The following is a 19,209-nucleotide window of genomic DNA, read 5'->3' as shown; positions in this document are numbered from 1 at the left end:
CCTGCAGGACTTGTCAGAGCCTTTACATCCTGATGTCGCCCAGAGGTCTCTCTCCAACGTGACTTTGCTCATGGAACTGTGTGGATGGCTGGGGCGGGGAAGTATCACCTTGGATCTCACACATAGCAGAATGGCCACAGGAAGTCTCCTCCCCCAATCTCCAAGGCTCCAGGCAGGAGAGGGAGAGCAGGCTGTGGATCCTGCTTTTAGGCCCGCTAGCTAATTCATTAGGCCCCATGGAAGAGTACTGGTCACTGTGGATACATTAATAGCTTTGAACGGCCTTATGGACATTCTCTCTTGCCTCTTTTCGGCCTCCAAGAGATGGGAGACACTGGCCACAGCTGGAGCTTGGGCCATGGTCTGCTTCCAACAGCCAAATTTTACATTTCATTACCACTGGCTTTGCCGGGCATGCCTGCAACTTTTACATTTCCATCCACTTTATTATTAATGGCTTTCCTGGACTGTTGCAGGCCAGCGTTGTGCACAATGCGTTATAAATATTTGATCCCGCATCTAGAGTCAGCCATTTATCATTTATAACGGGTTACAAAAACATTATAAAACATTTACCGCACATTTATACATCATTCTCAGCTACCACAACGATGTGCTATAAATACATTATTAATCCTCTTCATCTCATTGATAGGAACCCCTTGTAATAGGGCCCGACCCTCTACACTCACAGCAAACAGGACTTGGTACTGAGGGCAGCAGGACACACGGATGGAGGAAACCGGCCTGTACCGTCGGCTGTGTGGCCCTGTCTAATCACATCCCCTCTCTGTTCGTTCACGTGGCACTGGAAGCTGTTCTGCACGCCATGCATCACACTCTTCCCCACAGCCTCCCTGGGCTCAAAATGTGCCTGAAGGCCCAGCCAGGGAGAGGAGAGCAGGCCGGAATCCTGGCCAACAACCTCCAAGGTGACCTAGACAACCTCTCAGCTCCCAGAGGGACATACCTTATCCAGCACATCTCCACAGGAGCTCTGCTATACTGCCACCATGGATGAGGAGATCAGGGACCCAGCACAGTCCCCAGAACCTCCCAGGACCTGTAGCCCCAACAGGAGCCAAGTGCAGAGCCACTGACAGGCAGCCGGAAGCCCTCTGCTTAGGCTTTGGTAGGGCCCTGGACACCGCAGAGGATCCTGTCCTGGGCCAGCCCCACTCTCTGGTGGCCCTGACTCTGGGTGAGGCCAAGCCTTGCTGAGTGACATCTTCCTATCTCAAGGAGGACACAGCTTCTAGCTGACCTTTCTCTCCTCAGGGTCCTTGTCTCCCTCCCTGAAGCTACAGGAACCAGACTGCTCCTTGGGCAAGTGAGACTCCCGAGTCCTCAGCAGCCATCAATGCGTTGATGAACTTCACTGGAAAACACTTCTTTACCTCCCCTTTTCCCTTTATGTTTGTTTTTTGTTTGTTGGCTTGTTTTTTGAGCAACAGCTCTGGGGCTGTCCTGGAACTCTCTTTGTAGACCAGGCTGGCCTCGAACTCAGAGTACTGGGATCAAAGGTGCGCGCCACCACACCCGGCTCCTCCTCCACCCCTTGAGATCCCTTCAGCACTCTACTTCCTCATGCTTCCAGTAAGTCACTGGGCCGGTGAGCCCAAGGGGACCCAGAGCTGAAAAGCTGTCCTTTTGGAGCTACAGCTGTACAGGGGCGAGGGGAGAAATCCAGGCCTCCTATCTGAGCCTTCCTGTCCTCCTGTGTGTCTAGCAGATCACCTTCCAGGAGGGAAGGGGCAGATCACCGTCCCAGGAGGCTTCCAGGCGTAGCCTCACTTGTAGATACTTGGCATGACCCCAGCTTACCTGGCCAGGCTAACTGGGTCGGAGTTCCTGGTTGCCCTCAGGAAGAAATGGGGAGGGGTATGAGCCCCAGTCTCCCAGTTCCCAGGCGCCTACCCACAAACACAACCTCAAGTCACCATGCGTGTCCCTACTTTTGTCTACCCGGGCCTCCTGGGGTGCGTGTGGGGTGACCTGAACTCTATTCCCATGTGAAGGTCAGAGCTGCCCAGAGCTGCAAATGAAACCGAAAGGCTTTTTTATGGCAAGGAGGAAGCAGGTATGCTCATCACCATGACAACACCACACCCAAGTCTAGGCACCAGCCAGCAACCACAGGGAAGCAGGTGGGCTTGGGACACTGTCCTTCCTCAGAATGAAAGGCTAAGGGGCGGGCAAGACCTTGGGCCTAGCGTGGGGTTTCTGGGGATGACGACTTTCTGATGGCCCACTGCAGGGTGCTGGCCCCAGAATCTCCACCCCAGAAAATGGCTGTCCTGTGGTCCATCAGGTGCCCAATAGTAGACCTCTGGGGTTTTGTTGGTGGGGAGGCGGCAAAGCCGGGAGCAGGTGCTTGGGCTGTGCTGGCGTCTGGCCCGTGTGTGTCTTTGGCTGGCCTGATACTGTACAGACCCCAATTCCACCAGATAGCCCCTCACTGATGGGCCCTGCAGCTACCCCACCACAGACCTGCCCATGCACATCTGCCTTTCCATCTCAGCTAGGCTACACTGTGCGCCCCCCCTGAACTGGGGACACACTAGGCTTTCTGTCCCCCAGGAACTATGGAAGCCATCAGCCTGGTGCAGTTAGAGCCAGGAGCCCTCCCCAGATCCTGCCCTCAACAGCCTGGCTATCTGGGGCACAGCTGGGTATCCTTATTCAGGGAACATGGAGTACAGGGCACTCTTCACATGGGTCCACCCTCCCCCAGAATATCATGGGTGCAGCTGCTCTGTTCAACCCCGTAGCCTTGTGAGAAAGTGTGAACACTACCCTTCACAGTAAGAGGGGAAACTGAGGCCAGAGTGGCCTAGAAATGATCTCAGCTCCTGCCAGTTTTCTCTGTATACCAGGAATACTGGACACTGAGCTGGGCACCGGCTGTCCCTCTCAACTCAGGTTCAAAGCCATGATCGACTCATACCCCTTCCAGCAGCCAGGCTCACAGCCCCAAGCTGGATCTCATTCCCTCTTTGGGTTGGGCCTTGCTTAAGGTACAGCTTCTGCCATACCTGGGACACTGGCCATCTCCCAGCCGTGGGCAGAGCATGTGAGAAAACAGGACCCAAGGCTGCCTGAGGAGGAGGTGGCATTGGAGTGTGGAATACAGATGCCTTCCTGGAGGAAGAGTTTGGATTTTGAGGCTGGCGTGTGGTCTACTGCAGGTTCCAGGCTGACATCAGGATCAACCTTCAGGCTTGAGATCAACCAAACCTGGAGATACCAGCCCCTCTACCACCCATGTAGCCTTTGTGAGTGACACTGCACACCTTGCACACCCACATCCAGGACCGGAAGTTGCCCACAACCCTGCCTTGTCTCATGAGCCCCAGCACTGGGTGTGGACAGACCCTTGCCCTCAGTATAAGCTGCTAGGCTGGGAGCCCTGCTGCCTCTAGGTCCCATCTCCCTACGCCAGGGGCACCCTGCCCTCGCCACCCAACCTCTTGTGTATGACAGATGGTAGGAGCTGGGAATGGGCACCCAGGGGTTGTCTGCTGTGGCAGAAAACACTTCCCAGATACCTACTTCTGGCCCTTGGTGTCCATAAGGCCTGGGTCTCTGCTGAATTAAGTGTGCCATGTATCCAGGTGGTCTGGTCTACAGTGAGTTCCAGGGCAGCCAGGGCTACACAGAGAAAGCCAGTTTCGGGGTGAGGGTGTCCCCAGGCTTTGACTGGATGCCCACGTGGGAAGTGCCCCAGACTCCTGCACCTGCCCTCTGAACCGGCCGCTTGCTATTCAGTACCCATTACCCCACACAACATGGTACAACGAGGGGCAGATGCAGTCACAAGCTCCAGTCTCAACTCTCCCATCATGGGGTTCCCAAGCCTTGGGGGCAAGAAGGTGCCAACGGCCCTGCCAGGTAACTTAGGTCCAAACGAGGAGGCAGCACTTGGACTGGAAACAAGCCCATGTGCCAAGGGCAGTGACCCAAGGCCAGGTTCAGGCACTAAGCAAGGAGATAGGATGTAAGTGGTGCCGTGGGCTGACTCCTGGACACCAGGCTTGGCTCCGCCTTGGCAGGGTAGGAAGTACACCGCACAGTGGCCTTCACTGGGGGCCAGTGGCCTCCATGCTGTGGACACCTTTCCATTCATTCTCTGGTCTCTCATGCATGGGTGGGACTGGCCCACCCTGAGGAGCAGTCACCCAGCTCCAGGGGTCCTTATTTGAGGGCCCCCAAGGGCAGAACACAGGTGCCATGGACGGGCCTGGAGCTTCTCAAGGAGATGTGTGGGGGACCAGGTTTGGGTGGGGCTGGCCCAGAAGAGAAGCCAGAAGGCTAGAGAACAGTGATATAGGGGTTGGGGTGGGGGCAAGGCAAACAGGACCCTCCATGTGTCCAAGTGCCCTCAGCCAACCAGGAGGGCCATCACTGCCACCCCCACCTGTACAGAGACCAGCTCCTACACATGGGCCTGCTGCTTTGAATGGGTGTATGAAGGCCTGGTGAGGACCAGACTACCTGAAGCTGGCTCCTGTTCCTCATTCCTTGCCTAACCCGATCCTCCCAATCACCCCAGGAATCCTCCTGAGGACAAAGCCTGCCTTGGCCCAGTGGGGCCCCATCATCAAGTCCACATTCTGTGGAAGACTCAAGAATGAGAGGCAGGCACAGAAGCAGCCAGCAAGTGCATTTGGGAAGGTGTGTGGGTAGCCAGACCTGGCTCAGCGGCTACCCTGGGACCAGGGATTGTGGGTCTGAGCCTGTGTAGCCCAGGTCATCCATCAGCAGAAGCAGCTGGAGCTGGTTTCCTAGGAAACAGTGCCCCCTGGTGGCCAGAGATAGACGAGCCAACCACAGGAGCCGACCCTGCGGGGGCAGTCTGGGGAGATGGCCTGTACAGCAGAAAGGGCCCTGGCCACCCTGAGAATGGCTCTGGCCCTCACCTGGGGGGCAGGAGCCGTCAGAGACAAACGCCACTGCAGAATGGTCCGCCCCACACCAGCTGCGATTTCTACTTGCTGTGCCCTGGTGGGTGGGAACCGGTGGGTCATCTGGGGGCCCCCCATAGAGACTGCCCAGAATCATAGGCTACTCGGGCCACTCCCGCCTGCACCACAGGCCTCTGTCATCTGAGTGAGACCACTCTGCATGGCTGATCTCGGGGTAAAAGACCCAGGGCCAAGCAGGCCGTACCACTGGAGAGAGCCGGCCAGGGTGGGTAGCCTGCAGGGTGGTCTATCAGGGATGCCTCAGGCTCTGCCTCCCAGGCCTCTGCTCAACCCCTTGGAATCTTACCCCAAGTACAGGAACCAGGCCACACTGGCCAGGGACAACACAGGACACCAGACAGCACACGAGGACTTGATGTTTCATTTAAAGTGGCCCTCAGCGTGCTTTGCTGGCTCAACAGCCTCTCGTGGTATCTCTCTGGAAAGATGGCGACCACCAGAACTAGCTGATGGCTGGAGAGAGCTGTTCTCAGCCCTGCCCAGCCTCAAGGGCTCAGGGATGAGAAGAGCACAGAGCAGGCTTGCTGGTCTAGCGTGGAATCGTGATGACCACAGTGTTCACATGACAGCCTCCATGTGCAGGATCTTCAGGGCCTCCGAGATCTGGGTGCTGGTGTCAATCTGGCCGTACATGCCCACCAGGAAGGCTCGGTGCAGCAGCACAGGCGCATGCTCTGTGGGAGAGTCAAGTCAGGCAGCTCTGGGCCAGCAGCGCCTCCCCGGGCAGCAGTGGGCGCTGGGAGGGTGGCTCACCTTGGCAGAGCAGGGTGTACTCCGGCAAGTTCCTGAGGGCCGTCTGTACCACCTCGAAGTCCCGGCTGCCCAGGCAGTACATGAAGGTGGGCAGGAAGTCAGCAGCGATGCTGCAAGAGATGTGCTCAGGTGAGTGCTGCCCCACGGCCCAGGGGCCCAGGAGTCCAGCCAGGCCCCAGGCTCCCCAGTCTGCACTGGCCTCCCATGGTCTGGCTCAGCTGGCTGGGGGTGACAGAGCCCTAGATTGGGGCTTTACTCACCTGGGGTTGTTCTGGATGGAGCGCAGCGCGAGGCTGAAGGCCAGGTTGCGGCAAGACTCCTCCGCTGAGCTCATCAGCCGCTGCAAGTTGGTCTGTTCGGGGGGAGAGGAGTGTCACCAGGCAACCAGGGAGACTCAGCCTGATGGCAACTGCAGGGCCTGATCCCAAGGTGCCACTGGGGCCGTGGGACAGCCTGCCTGGCTTCCTGCTTCAGTTTGGGGCGGTGCCTGGTTCGCACAGCAGCAGGATGAGTACCACCCTCTAGATCCCGACTTGAGCTCACCGAGAAGAAGCCCAGGACCTCAGGCCTCCGCCGGGACATCTCATCTATGTCGCTCAGAGTCTCGAGCACATCTGAAGGCAAAGGACCAGGATGGGGAGTCCAGGAGGACCTAGGGGGAACCTCCTTGCTACCCCAAGCAAACCAGAGACAGAGAGTCCCCAGGCATCCCAGTCCTCCAGAGGCTCCCCAAGATCCACCAAGCACCATGTTAGTGGTTGTCCTGACACTACACCCTCCTTCCTCTGGTCTTCAGGGAGGACTTGGCAAGTGGTTCACCAGTGTGACCAGGATACTTGGAGCAGCCCCTTCTATAAAACGCCTGGTTCTCCTCTGAAGACTGACAGTCCTACCAGCCACCCCGCTGGGTCTTCCTTAAGCACTTCAGTGCTTTCAGGGGTCCACTGTGCCATCTGAACAAACAGCACAGTGCACCAGGGTGGTCTAGGAGCAGCTGGCTCACTCACCCTCAACAGCCTGGCCCCGGGAGAGCCTCTTCATGTGCGGGGCCACGTCAGCTACAGTCAGTGGGGTGCAGAGGGAGACGCTGACTAAGGGTAGGGAGCCGGCTGAACGCTCATCTGTGAAAGGTTAGTCGGGGTTAGGCAATGGCTGAACACCAATGGCTCAGCCAGACCCACAGTCTCCACGGAAAGACTACCCATCCCAGAGGTACACTGGCCACTACCCAGGATGCAACAGTGCTTGGTACACGTGGTGGTCACCGGGTTGAGGGTTGTCTGTGGAAGGTGGCATTCAGGATGCTGGGCCACCCTGGGAGACACAGCAATGCTTTCCTTATCCCGACGGCCAGCCTCGGAGAGCACTGTCTGGCTTCTGCCTCCAGGTGCCACTGCACTTGGGGACTGGTGTCTGGACAGTGTGTTCTCTATGAAACACCTTCTGCGTGCTTTCAGACGGCCTGGCCAGTCCACGTGGCCAGCACAGGCAGCAGAGCGTGGCCACGGCGGGTCACCGATCACCGAGCCTGCAGGCATCCTTGGCTGAGGCATTACTCATTTGCTAGTGACCAAGTCGGCAAAGGAGAGCCCTCCCTGCCTGTGGGGCATGTGCTACCATCAAGCAAGGAGGCGAAAGACCCTGACCTAAGGTCCAGCCTGCTCAGGAAGCATCCTGACATGGAAGCAGAATCTAACGTTCCCTCCCACAGGGCGGTTCCGTTCCGTCAGCTTGGTCACGGCGCCGCCAGTGCACATGCACGAGACTTCAGGTGAGGCTTCAGGGCTCAGCTACACTCACCAGAACCCTTCCTGCACTCCACCCAAGGGCACACCTGTCCCTCACCTTCGCCTTCCTCATCCAGGCCTTGGTCCGCTCTCCCGTCCCGGCTGGGCAGGCTGAGCCCTGCCAGTAAAGACTTCAACATCACCAGGTCGCTGTTGTCAAAGGACAGGTCACTGTGGAGAGCATGGGTTCAGAGCAGTGGTTCTCAACCCGTGGGTCGCGACCCCTTTAGCAAACCTCCATCTCCAAAAACATTTACGATTCACAACAGCAGCAAAACCACAGCTGTGACGTAGCAATGCAAATGACTGTATGGTGGGGGTCAGCACAGCATGAGGAACTGTATTAAAGGGTCGCAGCGTGAGGAAGGGTGAGAACCGCTGCTCTAGAGCGCAGGCTGGGAAGAAAGGCAGGTGAGGAAAAGCAGCAGGGCAGGAAGGACTGACTGCCTGGGGTGAGGTCTGTGGAAAATGGAGAGGTGGGGAGGAGGGGTGAGTGAGGAGGAGCAAGTGGGGATGAGGGTGAGGGCTGCAGTTCACCAGGACACTCATGTCTGGACTGTCCCTCCTGGCTCCGATGTGGAGCCACCAGGCAGCCAGGGCACGCGTGGCACTCACTGGAGGGGCTCGGCGTGCTTCTGCAGGAAGGCCACTGCCGCCGGCGCACTGCAGGCCACATACTTGTGGATGAACTGCACCAGCTTGCTGATGAAGGGGGCCAGGTGGCGGGAGGACTTCCGGTAGTTCTGTAGAGAAGGCAGAGCCACCAGAGGCTCCTCAGACCCTCCACATGACATGTGACCCCATGACAGCCTCAGCCCAAGCCAGGCTGACCGGGGCCTGGAGCTGTGGCTTACAGATTTTGTTGTATGAGTGTTTTGCCTGATGTATGTCTGTGCACATGGGTGTCTGGTACCCAGAGTTCAGAAGAGGTGACAGATGCCCTGGAGCTGGAGTGTCAAATGGTTGTGAGCCACCATGCGGGTGCTGGGAACCAAACCCAGGTCCTCTGCAGAGCAGACAGTGCTCTCTAATCACTGAGCCCTAGCTCCAGCCCCTGGGCTCTTTTTCCTTGCTTTTTCTTTTTTTGGAGATGGTCTAACCTATATACAGCCTCACAACATTATAGCCAAGGCTAGTCTAGAACTTGCAACCCTCCTGCCTCAGCCACCCAAATGCTATTTGCAGCTATGTGCTGCTGCTACACCTGGCTGGCTTGGCTTCTGTCTCTGTAATATCACAGCGAAGGTGTACAGCCTCGGGCACGTCATGCCAACCAACGGCGCACAACGGGGCTTAGCACCCAGGGTCTAGAATGTGGAGTTCCCCAAGCAGGGGATGCTGGGGTTGGGGATGCTGGGGGCTTAGGAGCCTCATTACGGAGCTGTCTCCAGACAGTGGAGGCAGAAGCACATGGAGGGTGGCCTGGCTTTGGCCCTCGCTCCAGGTTCTCCTACAGGAGAAGAGGGAAGTTAAGCAAGATGAGAGGGGCAGGGGAGGGTGTCTGGCCTGAGGAATGTGGGGACGACCCGCCTGGCACCCACCAGGAGCAGGCGGATGAAGGAGCGCAGGCAGTCCCACAGCGCCCCCTGGTGCTCGCTCTGGAAGACCCGCGGCTGCAGCAGCTCCAAGATGCCCAGCACATGCAGGAAGAAGGCCAGGTGGTTCTGCTGCCGGAACTCCTGGAAGTTCAGGTGTGTGCGGCCATGCAGGAGGGCTGCGATCATGGGCAGGTGCCTGGGGACCAAGAGAAGGGTACTCTTGGTCATGTCTTCCCACCAGATACCCCCAACCCCATGGTGTGCCCAATGCTGGGCGAGTAAGCACCTGAGCAGCAGGATGGGGTGAGCCACAGCCAGCTTCCGACAGGCCATGTTGGCATCAGCCACTCTGCTCTCAGAAGACCGGGAGTCACTGGTGTCTGCCAGGAGCGTGATGAAGCGATGGATGAGCCCGTCCAGCTAGGGGAGGGAAGACATGAGGGAGAACACTTGTCCATGCACTGTTTGGATTCTCCCATCCCACTCAGCCCTGGACACATGCAGCAGTAGCATGCTCAGCATGGACTTTTGGAGATCACACCACACAGGCAGGACCTCATGTGGCCTCTCACGCAGCAAAACTTCCAAGGATACAAACTGATCTCCCTGCCGAGGTACAGTGGAGCTGGCCAGGATGTGTAGGAGGCAGGCGGGTTCAGGGACAGTCTGGAGGTGACAGGGCACTAGGGCACTCCCCGCCTGATGGAGGCCATGGTGTCCATATTACACAACACGTATGTGCCACCTCCTGTCTGTCCACCGTCTGAGCTCAAAGTGGGGAGGGCAGTGGAAAGCATCCCCATGCACCCAGGCGGCTCTTCAGGGAAGAGCCTGCCAACCAGAGCACACCTCCAGGCTCCAGAGAGGTCAGGTGAGGCTGATGGCACAGCCCTCCTCCTGCTCAGGGTCTGAGGGCCACACGGCCCCAGCAGGCTGCCCCTCACCTTGCAGATGCTGCTGCTGGCGGCACCTTCGCTTTGCAGAAGGACCTCAGGCACCGGCAGCCGGACCTCTGGCCGCTGCAGGTAGAGCTGCAATAGCAGGTCCCGGCAGCGCTGGCCCAGCACGCTGCAAGAGCAGAGGGAGAGGGGCTGGTGACGGGGTGGTGTGGCCAGGGAGTTAGTGCTGAAGGAGCCGCTCTCAGTGAGAGCAGTCACCTACAGCAGGGGACACAGCGGGGACCAGGTACCTGTCCCCCCACTGCTGAATGCAGCTGGTCAGGTGCTCCGTCACTTTTCCGACGCTCTCATTGCCGCGGCAGCAGCTAAGCAGCAGGGGCAGCCGTGTCTGGATGAGGGTGCGTGCAGCACTGTCCCCATCCTGGCTTCTGGTCTCTGCCTCAGAGAGGATCAGTTCCACCAGGCTGAGCAGCTCTGGGCCCTGGACATGAAGCACCAGCTCCTCCCGCCGCTTCTGTAATCAGGGGGCCACAGGTCAACCCCAGGACATGCAGCCACCACCCACAGGTTTGGACTAACCCCTTGAGACCTGCCTGTGGAGTGCGCTGGTCCCGGCCCTGCCAGATCCGGGGAACATGGATGCAGGCCCAGAGGAAGTCCAGGGAGGCTGAGGGGTCGAGCCTGGAGGAAGCAAGCACAGCCAGGGCAAACTTCTTGAAAAGGGCCTCTGTAGCGGGCCACCGCTGTCCTTCTGAGGAGTCCCTGGTGCACATTGGCCAGACAACAGGGGTCTCCCTGACCCCCACACTCCCAGGTCCTGTGTTTGTGATGGTTCCCACGAGAAAACTCAAGCACAGGTTGTGCCCACATTATGGGCCTGCCACAGCCAAGGGGCCACAAGGCTGGATGGGCAGCTTCAGCTTCTCACAGCCCCTCTGCCTCCCGTACCATGGCATGGACTTAAACCAAATTCTCCACAGGTGAAAATGTGGTAAGAAGGTGGGAGAGGCTGGACTGTCTACCCCCTGGTGAGGGCCTGGGCACCAAAAGCAGACTCTTGGCCCAGCAGGTGAGGGCATGCTGGTGTCCTAAGGCACTGAGCACCCAGGAGACCCTCGGGAGATGCTGACTGCCCTGAAGCAAGGTGCAGGCACATATTCATGCTCCCAGGGATTAGGGTTGGCCTCACCTCTGCTCCCGGCTCTTGCCTAGCAGGACACGGATGCAGCGGTGTAGTGTGGCCCAGCTGGCCTGGTGTGTGAGCAGGGCCAGGAGGTAGGGGCGGAAAGACAGCACCTGGGCACTTACGTGGCCTTTACCCTGGGAAGAAAGAGGTCGGGATGGTCTCAATGGGGTCCAGGGACAACCAGTTCTGATGAGTCGTGTCAACTCACCATGTTCTGGTGGGGTCGCCCCAGAAACAGCAGCAAAGGGCCAGGCCTGGCACCATCTCATCTCCGCCATGCAGGGCAGGCCCCGGGTTCTGCCCATCTTGTCCGTCTTCCCCTGGGCAAGGGCCGGGCTTAAGTGACACTGCACAGCCAATACCCTTCTACCTTCTCATCTTCCCCACACCTCTGACTGGCCCGGGCTCCTCACCCCTCCCTACTCCAGCCCCAGTCCCAGACATGGCTGCCAGCGTCGATCCAAAGAGACACACACCACCGGGGTCAGGAAGCCCAGACCTGGCTAACCCCGCCCCTCCTCTGGGGGCTAAAAGACCCAAAGTCTGGAGTGGCAGCACTGTTGGAGGGCGCTGGGCCATGTCCCGGTCACCTTTCTTCGTGAGAAGAGCAGTTTCCTCTGAAGGTCAGGACAACTACTGACCACTTCCGGGTCCAGCGTCTCCAGCCAGTCCACAAGCAGCCCCGACGCTGGTCCCAGGCGCACAGTCTCTGTGCTGTAGGACAGAGAGATCAGAACAGAGAGGAGGCTGCAGAGCCACCCCCTCCCACCCCCTGGCCACACCCCTACCTACCCGGTACCCTCCGCGTCCTGCTTGCCAGGGCCTAGGAGCTCATCCTTCTCCTGCAGCAGCAGGGAGCTCACCAGCACGATGGGCATGGAGGCCGAGCTCGGCAGGAGGCCTGGGCAGTGGCTGAGAAAAGGGCCGTCAGCAGCTCTTCCAAGTGAGGGGAGCGCACCGCGATGAGGCCACGGAGGACTGCGGGACAGGAGGCTGGCTGAGCCGAGGAGGCCAACAACTGGGGTTCCCCAAGGCAGACACACACCTCAAGAGGTTCCACGTGGGGAGCAGGGGGAGGGGACAGGACTGGGCTTGGTGGTACCTTTGCTGATGAGCTCAGGCTCCACAGTGCACTTCTCCCCGGACCTTAAGGTAGCAATGACAGCCTGCACGGTGGAGCTGGCCATCTCCAGGTCATGTCGGAAGCTCAGGGCCTCAGCCAGGTGCTGCAGCCCACTGCTCACTGTGAGCAAAGGGGCAATCCATGTGACCACTACCATGGCTCTGGTCTGCCCCCACACTCGCAGCCTGCCTCTCTGAAGGCTTGGCTCCCCCACATTAACACCAACCTGCCCCCGCCCATTCTCTTCCCTCAGCATGCTCACCGTCACTGATCCTGCGTCTCGCCGAGTATCTGGTAGCAAACAACTTGAGTTGGGCCTGCAAGGGCCCATCCTCCACAGCGGGACTGTCCAGCCACTGCAGAATCTGCATAAGCACTTTAAGGAAGAGCGAGGAGAAGCCAGTGTCCTGAGGGACAGCACGCTGTGGGAACAGCAGCCGTACGTGAGCACGTGGGCACGGGGCTGCACCAGCCTGACTTGGAGCAGCCCGGGACCCAGCACCGGAAGTCCAGTGCCAGAGCCAGGACCCAACACCATCCCACTTGCCACTCAAAAGCAAGTCTCTTAAATGCCAGGGCGACCTTGAAGGAGTTTAAAGACCTGTCCCTTGGGGAGGTGCCTCCACTAACAACTCATAGAGTGGAGAAGAAACACAGGTGTGCACACACACATACACAACACACACAGATGCACTCACATGCACATGCACACAGGGCACACCCAGACCAGTCTGTGGACAGGATGAGAGACCTCACTCACTCACCCTCCGCTACAGGACCCCCAGCCCTGCCCCCACTCCTGCCCCCAGGTAGCTGGCCTTTTTGTATTTAAGGATAGGGACTCTAGGCCTGCTGAGGAAAGCCTCAGGCTTGCTGGGGACAGCATCAGACCCGAGTCTGGGTTGGGGAGAAGCCCGAGGCTGTCCGCAGTAGGCAGAGTCCATGCGTTCTGGGCCACCGGTCTCCCGCTGCCCTTCCCTCCCAGCAGCCCATGCGCCAGAGTACCTGGTACTGGTAGAGCTGGCGCATCAGTGGACAGGAAAGGAAGTGGCTGTGGTGCATAGCCAGAGCTAGAGTGCCACCATGCGGGGAGCTCAGCAGGGTGGCCATGGCCTGCAGGAGGCGCACTGTGATGCCTGGCACCTCGGGGTTCCCCTGGCGAACACGAGCCAGCTCTTGGCCCAGGGCTTGCTGCAGGGCCAGGGCGAGGGGGCGTGGGCTGGAGCTCTGCCACCGTGGGTCGGGGCTCAGTGGGAAGATCTGAAAGCAGAAGGTGTGGGGAGTGCAGAAGCCCTGTACCCCTGGCTCCCATGTATACCACTTCTCAAATCCAGCCGACTTGGGCTCATCTGCATGACGAAGGGACCTGGGATCTGTGCTGAAGAGTGGCAAGGGACCCTAACACCCCAGGAGCTGCTGTGAAGGTCAGAGGTATTTAGAGCCCACAGGGCCTAGGTGGGAACCAGACCCAGACATACACTGAGAGCATGGCGAGTGAGCACAAGGTTAGTATGCAGCAGTGGTCAGACACACAGGCCACGAGAGATGGGGAGGGCACACATGGGCAGGGGGTGCTGCTGGGGGACCCCCATGTCACAGCCCTTTTACCTGTAGGAAGATGCCTGCCAAGTCGTCCTCAGGGCCAAGCACTGGGACCTGTGTGCCTGCCCGAGTCCTGCCCTGGCCTGGCGGGGGCTCAGGGCTGCTTTCTGGCTTAGGAGCCTCTGTGCTGTCTGCAGAGAAACAGGAAGCATGTGGCCTCAAAACTTTCTGACCAGCTCCTGGTCCTGCTGGGGCCCGTGTGGAAGGTAGAGCCAAAATAAGAGCCCCGCTAGCTGGAGGCTGGCAGTAGCCAGGGAACAGCATGCAGGCCAAAAGCAGTTCAGCCAGGGCAGTAACGTGGTGGTGGTGGGGGGGGCTGGGGCCCGGGCCGGGGGAGGGAGGAGTTACCTCGGCGGGGTGGCAGGGAGGCGGTGAGTAGTGAGTGGAAGGTCTGGCCTCCGGAAGCACCTCTCTCATGCTGTACCTCAACCAGGTGGGCCATGTAATCTGCAAATCAGCAGCCAATGGACCACTGGGGGTGGGTGAAGCCAGCCTGCCTTCCCACAGAACACAGGACCAGGGGCTGCCACACCACACCCAGCAAGCTCTCCTAAAGCCGCAGGAGCTGGGCGGGTGGTGGTGGTGGTGGTGGTGGTGGTGGTGGTGGTGGTGCACACCTTTAATCCCAGCACTGGGAGGGAGAGGCAGGTGGATCTCCGAGTTGGAGGCCAACCTGGTCTACAGAGTGTGAGCTCTAGGACAGCCAGGGCTACACAGAGAAACCCTGTCTTGGAAAAAAAAAACCCCAAGACTGCAAGAACTGAGCTACGATTCCCAGCAAAGGACCTAGGCTCGTTCCCGCCAGCCTCAAAGTCAGTCATGATGGGGCAGTAAAGTCTCAGAGTTCCAGTACCTGCCTGTACAAGTGTAGACACCCACCCGGCCTGACAACCACACAGTCCAGCCCCACAGGGACTGGGTGCTGCCAGCCTCATGGCCCCCAGGGCTTCTTACTCTTGTCCATGATGTTCTGCTCCAGGGTCTGGGGGTCCTGGGCCACTGCCTGGTCCAGGTACTGCAGGAGCTTGCTCATGCTGGACACGGGGATGCCAAAGGACTGCACAAAGAGCAGCAGCTGCTGGGCTCCAGTCCTGCAGGGCTGTGGGCAAGGCATGCTCAGCTGCCCACTGGGCCGTCCAGATCCATGCCCAGCCAGCAAGGGTAGCCCTCAGACACCCCATCACAGGGCCTGGCACTGCCGATTTCTACCACATGCGGTTCACTGCGGCATCTATTAGGTAGAGACGCGATGTCGCCAGAGTCCCTATGGCTCACTGGAGTCCTGACTCTTTGACACATCTTTCACTGGCTTTCCAAGTTCACCCGGTCACTTAAGGTTTCCCTCCGTGCCTGGTCAGCCTGGAAGACCCAAGCTGGGCACATGTGCAGCCCCTGCTGGGATTCTCCTCGGCCCACTGCAGCTGGCCTACAGCCCACATGCCCTCCAAGGACTAAGCCAGGAGCCCTGACCCCAGGTCTGGTGCCTCTAGAGGCCACTCTTTTTTTTTTTTTTTTTTTTTTTTTTTTTTTTTTTTTTTGGTTTTTCGAGACAGGGCTTCTCTGTGTAGCTTTGCGCCTTTCCTGGAGCTCACTTGGTAGCCCAGGCTGGCTCGAACTCACAGAGATCCGCTTGCTCTGCCTCCCGAGTGCTGGGATTAAAGGCGTGCGCCACCAACGCCCGGCGAGGCCACTCTTTTATAGCCATCTCTTCCCCAGGCCTGGTCTCGGAGCCCTCAGAGTTCCCGGAAGGTGTGACAGGAGACGTTCACGGTTCACGCCCCCAGGCAGCAGGTGAGAGGCCGCCTCTTCCCACGCCCAGCCTCGCTATACCAGCGTCCACTAGCGGGGAACCTCAGAACGGATCATCCGCAGCTTCAGCCAGTCGGGCAGCAGCAGAGCCTCCTCAGAGGTGTCCACCAGGAAGGCTGTGGGCAGGGGCTTCTTCTCCGGAAACCAGATGTCCAGCAACTCGTGGAACTCGCCATCACCAGCTGCAGAGAAGATACAGCGAACATCGGGATCACCTGAGGAGCCACGAACCCACGAAGGACCGTACTTTTTACAGTGGGGAAGCTGAGGTGTCAGGGAAACAGAGAAGGCTCAAACAGACGAGGACGGACAGGGCACTGGGCACATGACTTCTTGTCACCTGTCTACTGTACAGTGGCCTACAGTATCCTGTGTTTGTGGGTGAAATGGGACTCCTTGCCTGAGGTCACCATACTTGCACTCATGTGACCACAGGAACCTCAGCCAAGCTGCCTGTCCTCATACTACCTTTAGCCTTGGCTCTGTAGAGCCCGGGACCCGACAGGATGAGACATCATGGTCAGCCTTCCCTGCTATCCTTGCTCAGGGCAACATGATGGACACACCAGAGATGACCACCTCCCCCCCAGTACGGCAGTGGAGCCACCCACATGCCCTGTAATTCCCAGCCAGAGCATCCTGTACCCTTTCTCTCTTAGCATAATTGGGCACCTGTGTGGAAGCTGCCACAGTGAGCAGAAGAAGAGGGAAGGCACTGGCCAGAGGTGTTTCAGCCAGCCTGGTTTAGCAGGCTCTGGACTTGGCCACTGAGTTCCCAGGCCACTCTACAGGACCCGGGGATGATGGGAGCTCGACTGCACACGAGACACTCAGAGGAGCAGGGAGGCACTCACACACACTCAGCAGCTGCGGTGCAGTGGCAGGCACACCCAAGACAGTCCAGAGGCTCTTCCCAGGCCATGCAAACTACAAGCTGAGTTAGAGAAGCCCAGGACAGCTGTGCAATGGTATCACACACCTTTACTCCCAGAATTCAGGAGGCAGAGGCAGGTAGATCTCTGTGAGTTCAAGGCTTGGTCTACAAAGCAAGTTCCAGGACAGCCAAGGCTACACAGAGAAACCCTGGCTTGAAAAACAAACAGATAAGTCCAGAATAGACTGCTTACCACGGGTGGGCCAATGTTAGCAGGATGACCATGCATGGACACAAGGATGTGCATGGTGGCTGTCTCCCCACTGTCAGCGTAGGAACACTTGTCCTGAGACTCCGACTGTGAGAAGTGGCGGAGGGATGGGCATCAGGTGGCTTAGAGGGTAGGACTGACCATGGTGTGACAGTGCACCCACCCTGTGCCCGCTGCAGCTCATCCCCTACAGAGCTTATCCCCTAGCTATAGACTGCCTCAGTCCACCTCATACCCTCCTCACTCCCTGAAGACCACCCCTCCTCTCACCCGCTCTGAATGCCCCGTCCCACCGGCTGGGTTGCTGACCCACGGGGCCTCACCCAACTGTAGACCTCCTCGCCTCCTTGCTCTTGCGCATGCGCCGCACATAGCGGGAGAACACGGACAGCAGGGCACTGAGGACAGCGTCGGAGGCGGTGCTGCAGGAGGCTTCGAGAAGAGGTGTGCCATGATGGTGGAGCGCTCCACACAACCGGGCCACGTCCTGAGTGGGATAAGGGCTGTCAGAGACTCCAAAGATTCTGGTCAGGAGTGGCCAACAGCAGTCACAATGTTGGGACACGAGCATCTAGCCCTGCCCGAGTTCCCTCACCAGGGCCAGGTCACTGTGTGGGCCCTGCTCCTCCACGGGTGTATGCTGGGACAGGTAGATCAGGTAGGCGCTGATGGTCTGGGGGTCAGTCTCCATGTGGATGGCCTGGGGAGGGTGGGCAGATGTCTGAGATGGATCCTGGGTAGCGTGCAACCGCCTCTCCTCCCAGGACTGGCCCTGCCCGCTCCGCAACCTGCTGTAGAGCCAGGGCAGTGGTGGTCCTCACGCTGTCAAGAGGGGCAGCCTGGGCAGGTCCCGCAGCAGCCACTGGTAGCCTGCAGCGCGTCTGCCTCCCCTACAATCTTCCTCCATGGGGGGCTCCTTCTCCTCCTTGTCACGAAGGCCGCCCTCTGACAGCACCAGTGACAAGCCCTGCGGGTACGCACACATGCAGAGCTAAGAAGCCTACCCTGGCATGCAGCATGCCCACCCTGCTCTCAGAAACATTGTTCTCCTCACGCTCCGCACGGAGACACAGCAGCTCCTGGGTGAGGAGATTCGCCAGCTCGCTGTTGTCACCATTTTCGAGGAGAAAAGGAACATGAGCTGAGTTCTTCAAACTCCTTACTTGCTTTTGGAGACAGGTCTGACTCCTAGCCCAGCCTGGTCTCAAACTCACTATGTAACCGACCGGCCTGGAAATTCCTGCCTCAGCATCCTGAGCTGAGATTACTAGGTAAAACATTTGCTCAAAGCTTTTTCCTTTGGTGCTAGTGATGGAATAGAGAGCCTGAGCCTCAGCTCAGTGCCCTGCACAACTTTTCTAGATATGACAATCTGCAGTTTGTTCAACCACTGTCATAGTATGTCACCATCCAGGGAAGGAGCCAGACAAGAGACAAGGGCTTAGTTCTTGCAGACTAGACTAGTGGCCACCGTACCTTCTGCCCATGCAAATTAAGAAAGACGTCTAGGAGAGCCAAGTGGCTATCCAATACAGACACAGAGAGCCAGGCTGTGGCTCAATGGTAGATCATCTGCCTAGAATCCCCCAGTGAGGGGCTAGGGTGTAGCTCAGTGGTAGAACACCTGCCTAGAATCCCCCAGTGAGGGGCTGGGGTGTGGCTCAGTGTAGAGCACCTGCCTAGAATCCCCCAGTGAGGGGCTGGGTGTGGCTCAGTGGTAGATCATCTGCCTAGAATCCCCAGTGAGGGCTGGGGTGTGGCTCAGTGGCAGGGCACTTAACCAGCATGTGTGAGACTGTTATCTCCAGGAGCCCCCCCGCCACAGTAAGTCTCTCACACACCCAGCCACACTCACCTTCATGGCCAACACCCTGAGGCCACCTGTGAGGAGCCAGACGCCGGAGGAAGTAGTCAAGCACCTCACATGTGGTCTGCTCATCTGCTTTAGGGCCCAGTAGCAGATCCTGCGGCGGCCCAGCAGCTGCCGCTGTTTCTGCTGCCTCGTGGACGAGAAGAACTGTCAGGGCCACTGCTTGGGTAAGTCTGGGGGTAGACAGCTGCGCACACCGTACCTGTCGCTTCTTGGCCTTCTGCTCCCGGCTTTCGCCCCTCCTCCTCCTCCCCCGAGGCAGTGGCATCAGCGGCATCGTGCAGCAGAACTCGCAGAGGCACTGCACAGGCAGCACGTCCAGGAACCTTCGCTGGACTGCACCAGATCCGCAAGCCATGCATGGACTGCGAGGAGGCCTGTGTGGGGCAGCGGGGGACAGCTCATCAAGAGAGGCCAGGCACTGTGACCTGAGTCCTCTGGGATGCAGATGCTCACGTGTGCCCTCTGCAGGCAAGTGGCAACCTGCAGCAGTCTGTGTGCATCGGAACCAC

The 19,209-nt window shown here is 58.7% G+C and overlaps 1 protein-coding gene and 1 long non-coding RNA gene across 2 annotated transcripts; both read right to left on the bottom strand.

Moving 5' to 3' along the window:
- Window positions 1-5,328: 5,328 nt before the first annotated feature.
- Window positions 5,329-17,280, bottom strand: LOC114688647 (integrator complex subunit 1-like). Its single transcript, XM_037198538.1, is given in 25 exon segments — window positions 5,329-5,659; window positions 5,739-5,848; window positions 5,999-6,090; window positions 6,282-6,352; window positions 6,746-6,859; window positions 7,584-7,696; window positions 8,141-8,268; window positions 9,067-9,259; window positions 9,350-9,483; window positions 10,008-10,131; window positions 10,253-10,476; window positions 10,556-10,643; window positions 11,152-11,282; window positions 11,739-11,862; window positions 11,941-12,040; window positions 12,043-12,126; window positions 12,251-12,391; window positions 12,534-12,693; window positions 13,277-13,531; window positions 13,880-14,004; window positions 14,222-14,320; window positions 14,828-14,972; window positions 15,725-15,946; window positions 16,810-16,914; window positions 17,098-17,280. Coding segments are annotated over 25 exon segments (3,381 nt in total). The 3' UTR covers window positions 5,329-5,543.
- Window positions 17,281-17,299: 19 nt separating this feature from the next.
- Window positions 17,300-17,656, bottom strand: LOC119086126. The gene is made up of 3 exons (XR_005089853.1): window positions 17,616-17,656; window positions 17,423-17,527; window positions 17,300-17,314 (listed from the first exon to the last, which is right to left on the bottom strand). It is a non-coding gene; the product is annotated as an uncharacterized LOC119086126 (long non-coding RNA).
- Between the last annotated feature and the right edge of the window lie 1,553 nt (window positions 17,657-19,209).

The sequence above is a fragment of the Peromyscus leucopus genome, chromosome 23 (assembly GCF_004664715.2).
Source record: "Peromyscus leucopus breed LL Stock chromosome 23, UCI_PerLeu_2.1, whole genome shotgun sequence".
NCBI classification, from domain to species: domain Eukaryota; kingdom Metazoa; phylum Chordata; class Mammalia; order Rodentia; family Cricetidae; genus Peromyscus; species Peromyscus leucopus.
Note: the sequence above shows the minus strand (reverse complement) of the source record. Positions and strands in the feature narration are given on the sequence as shown.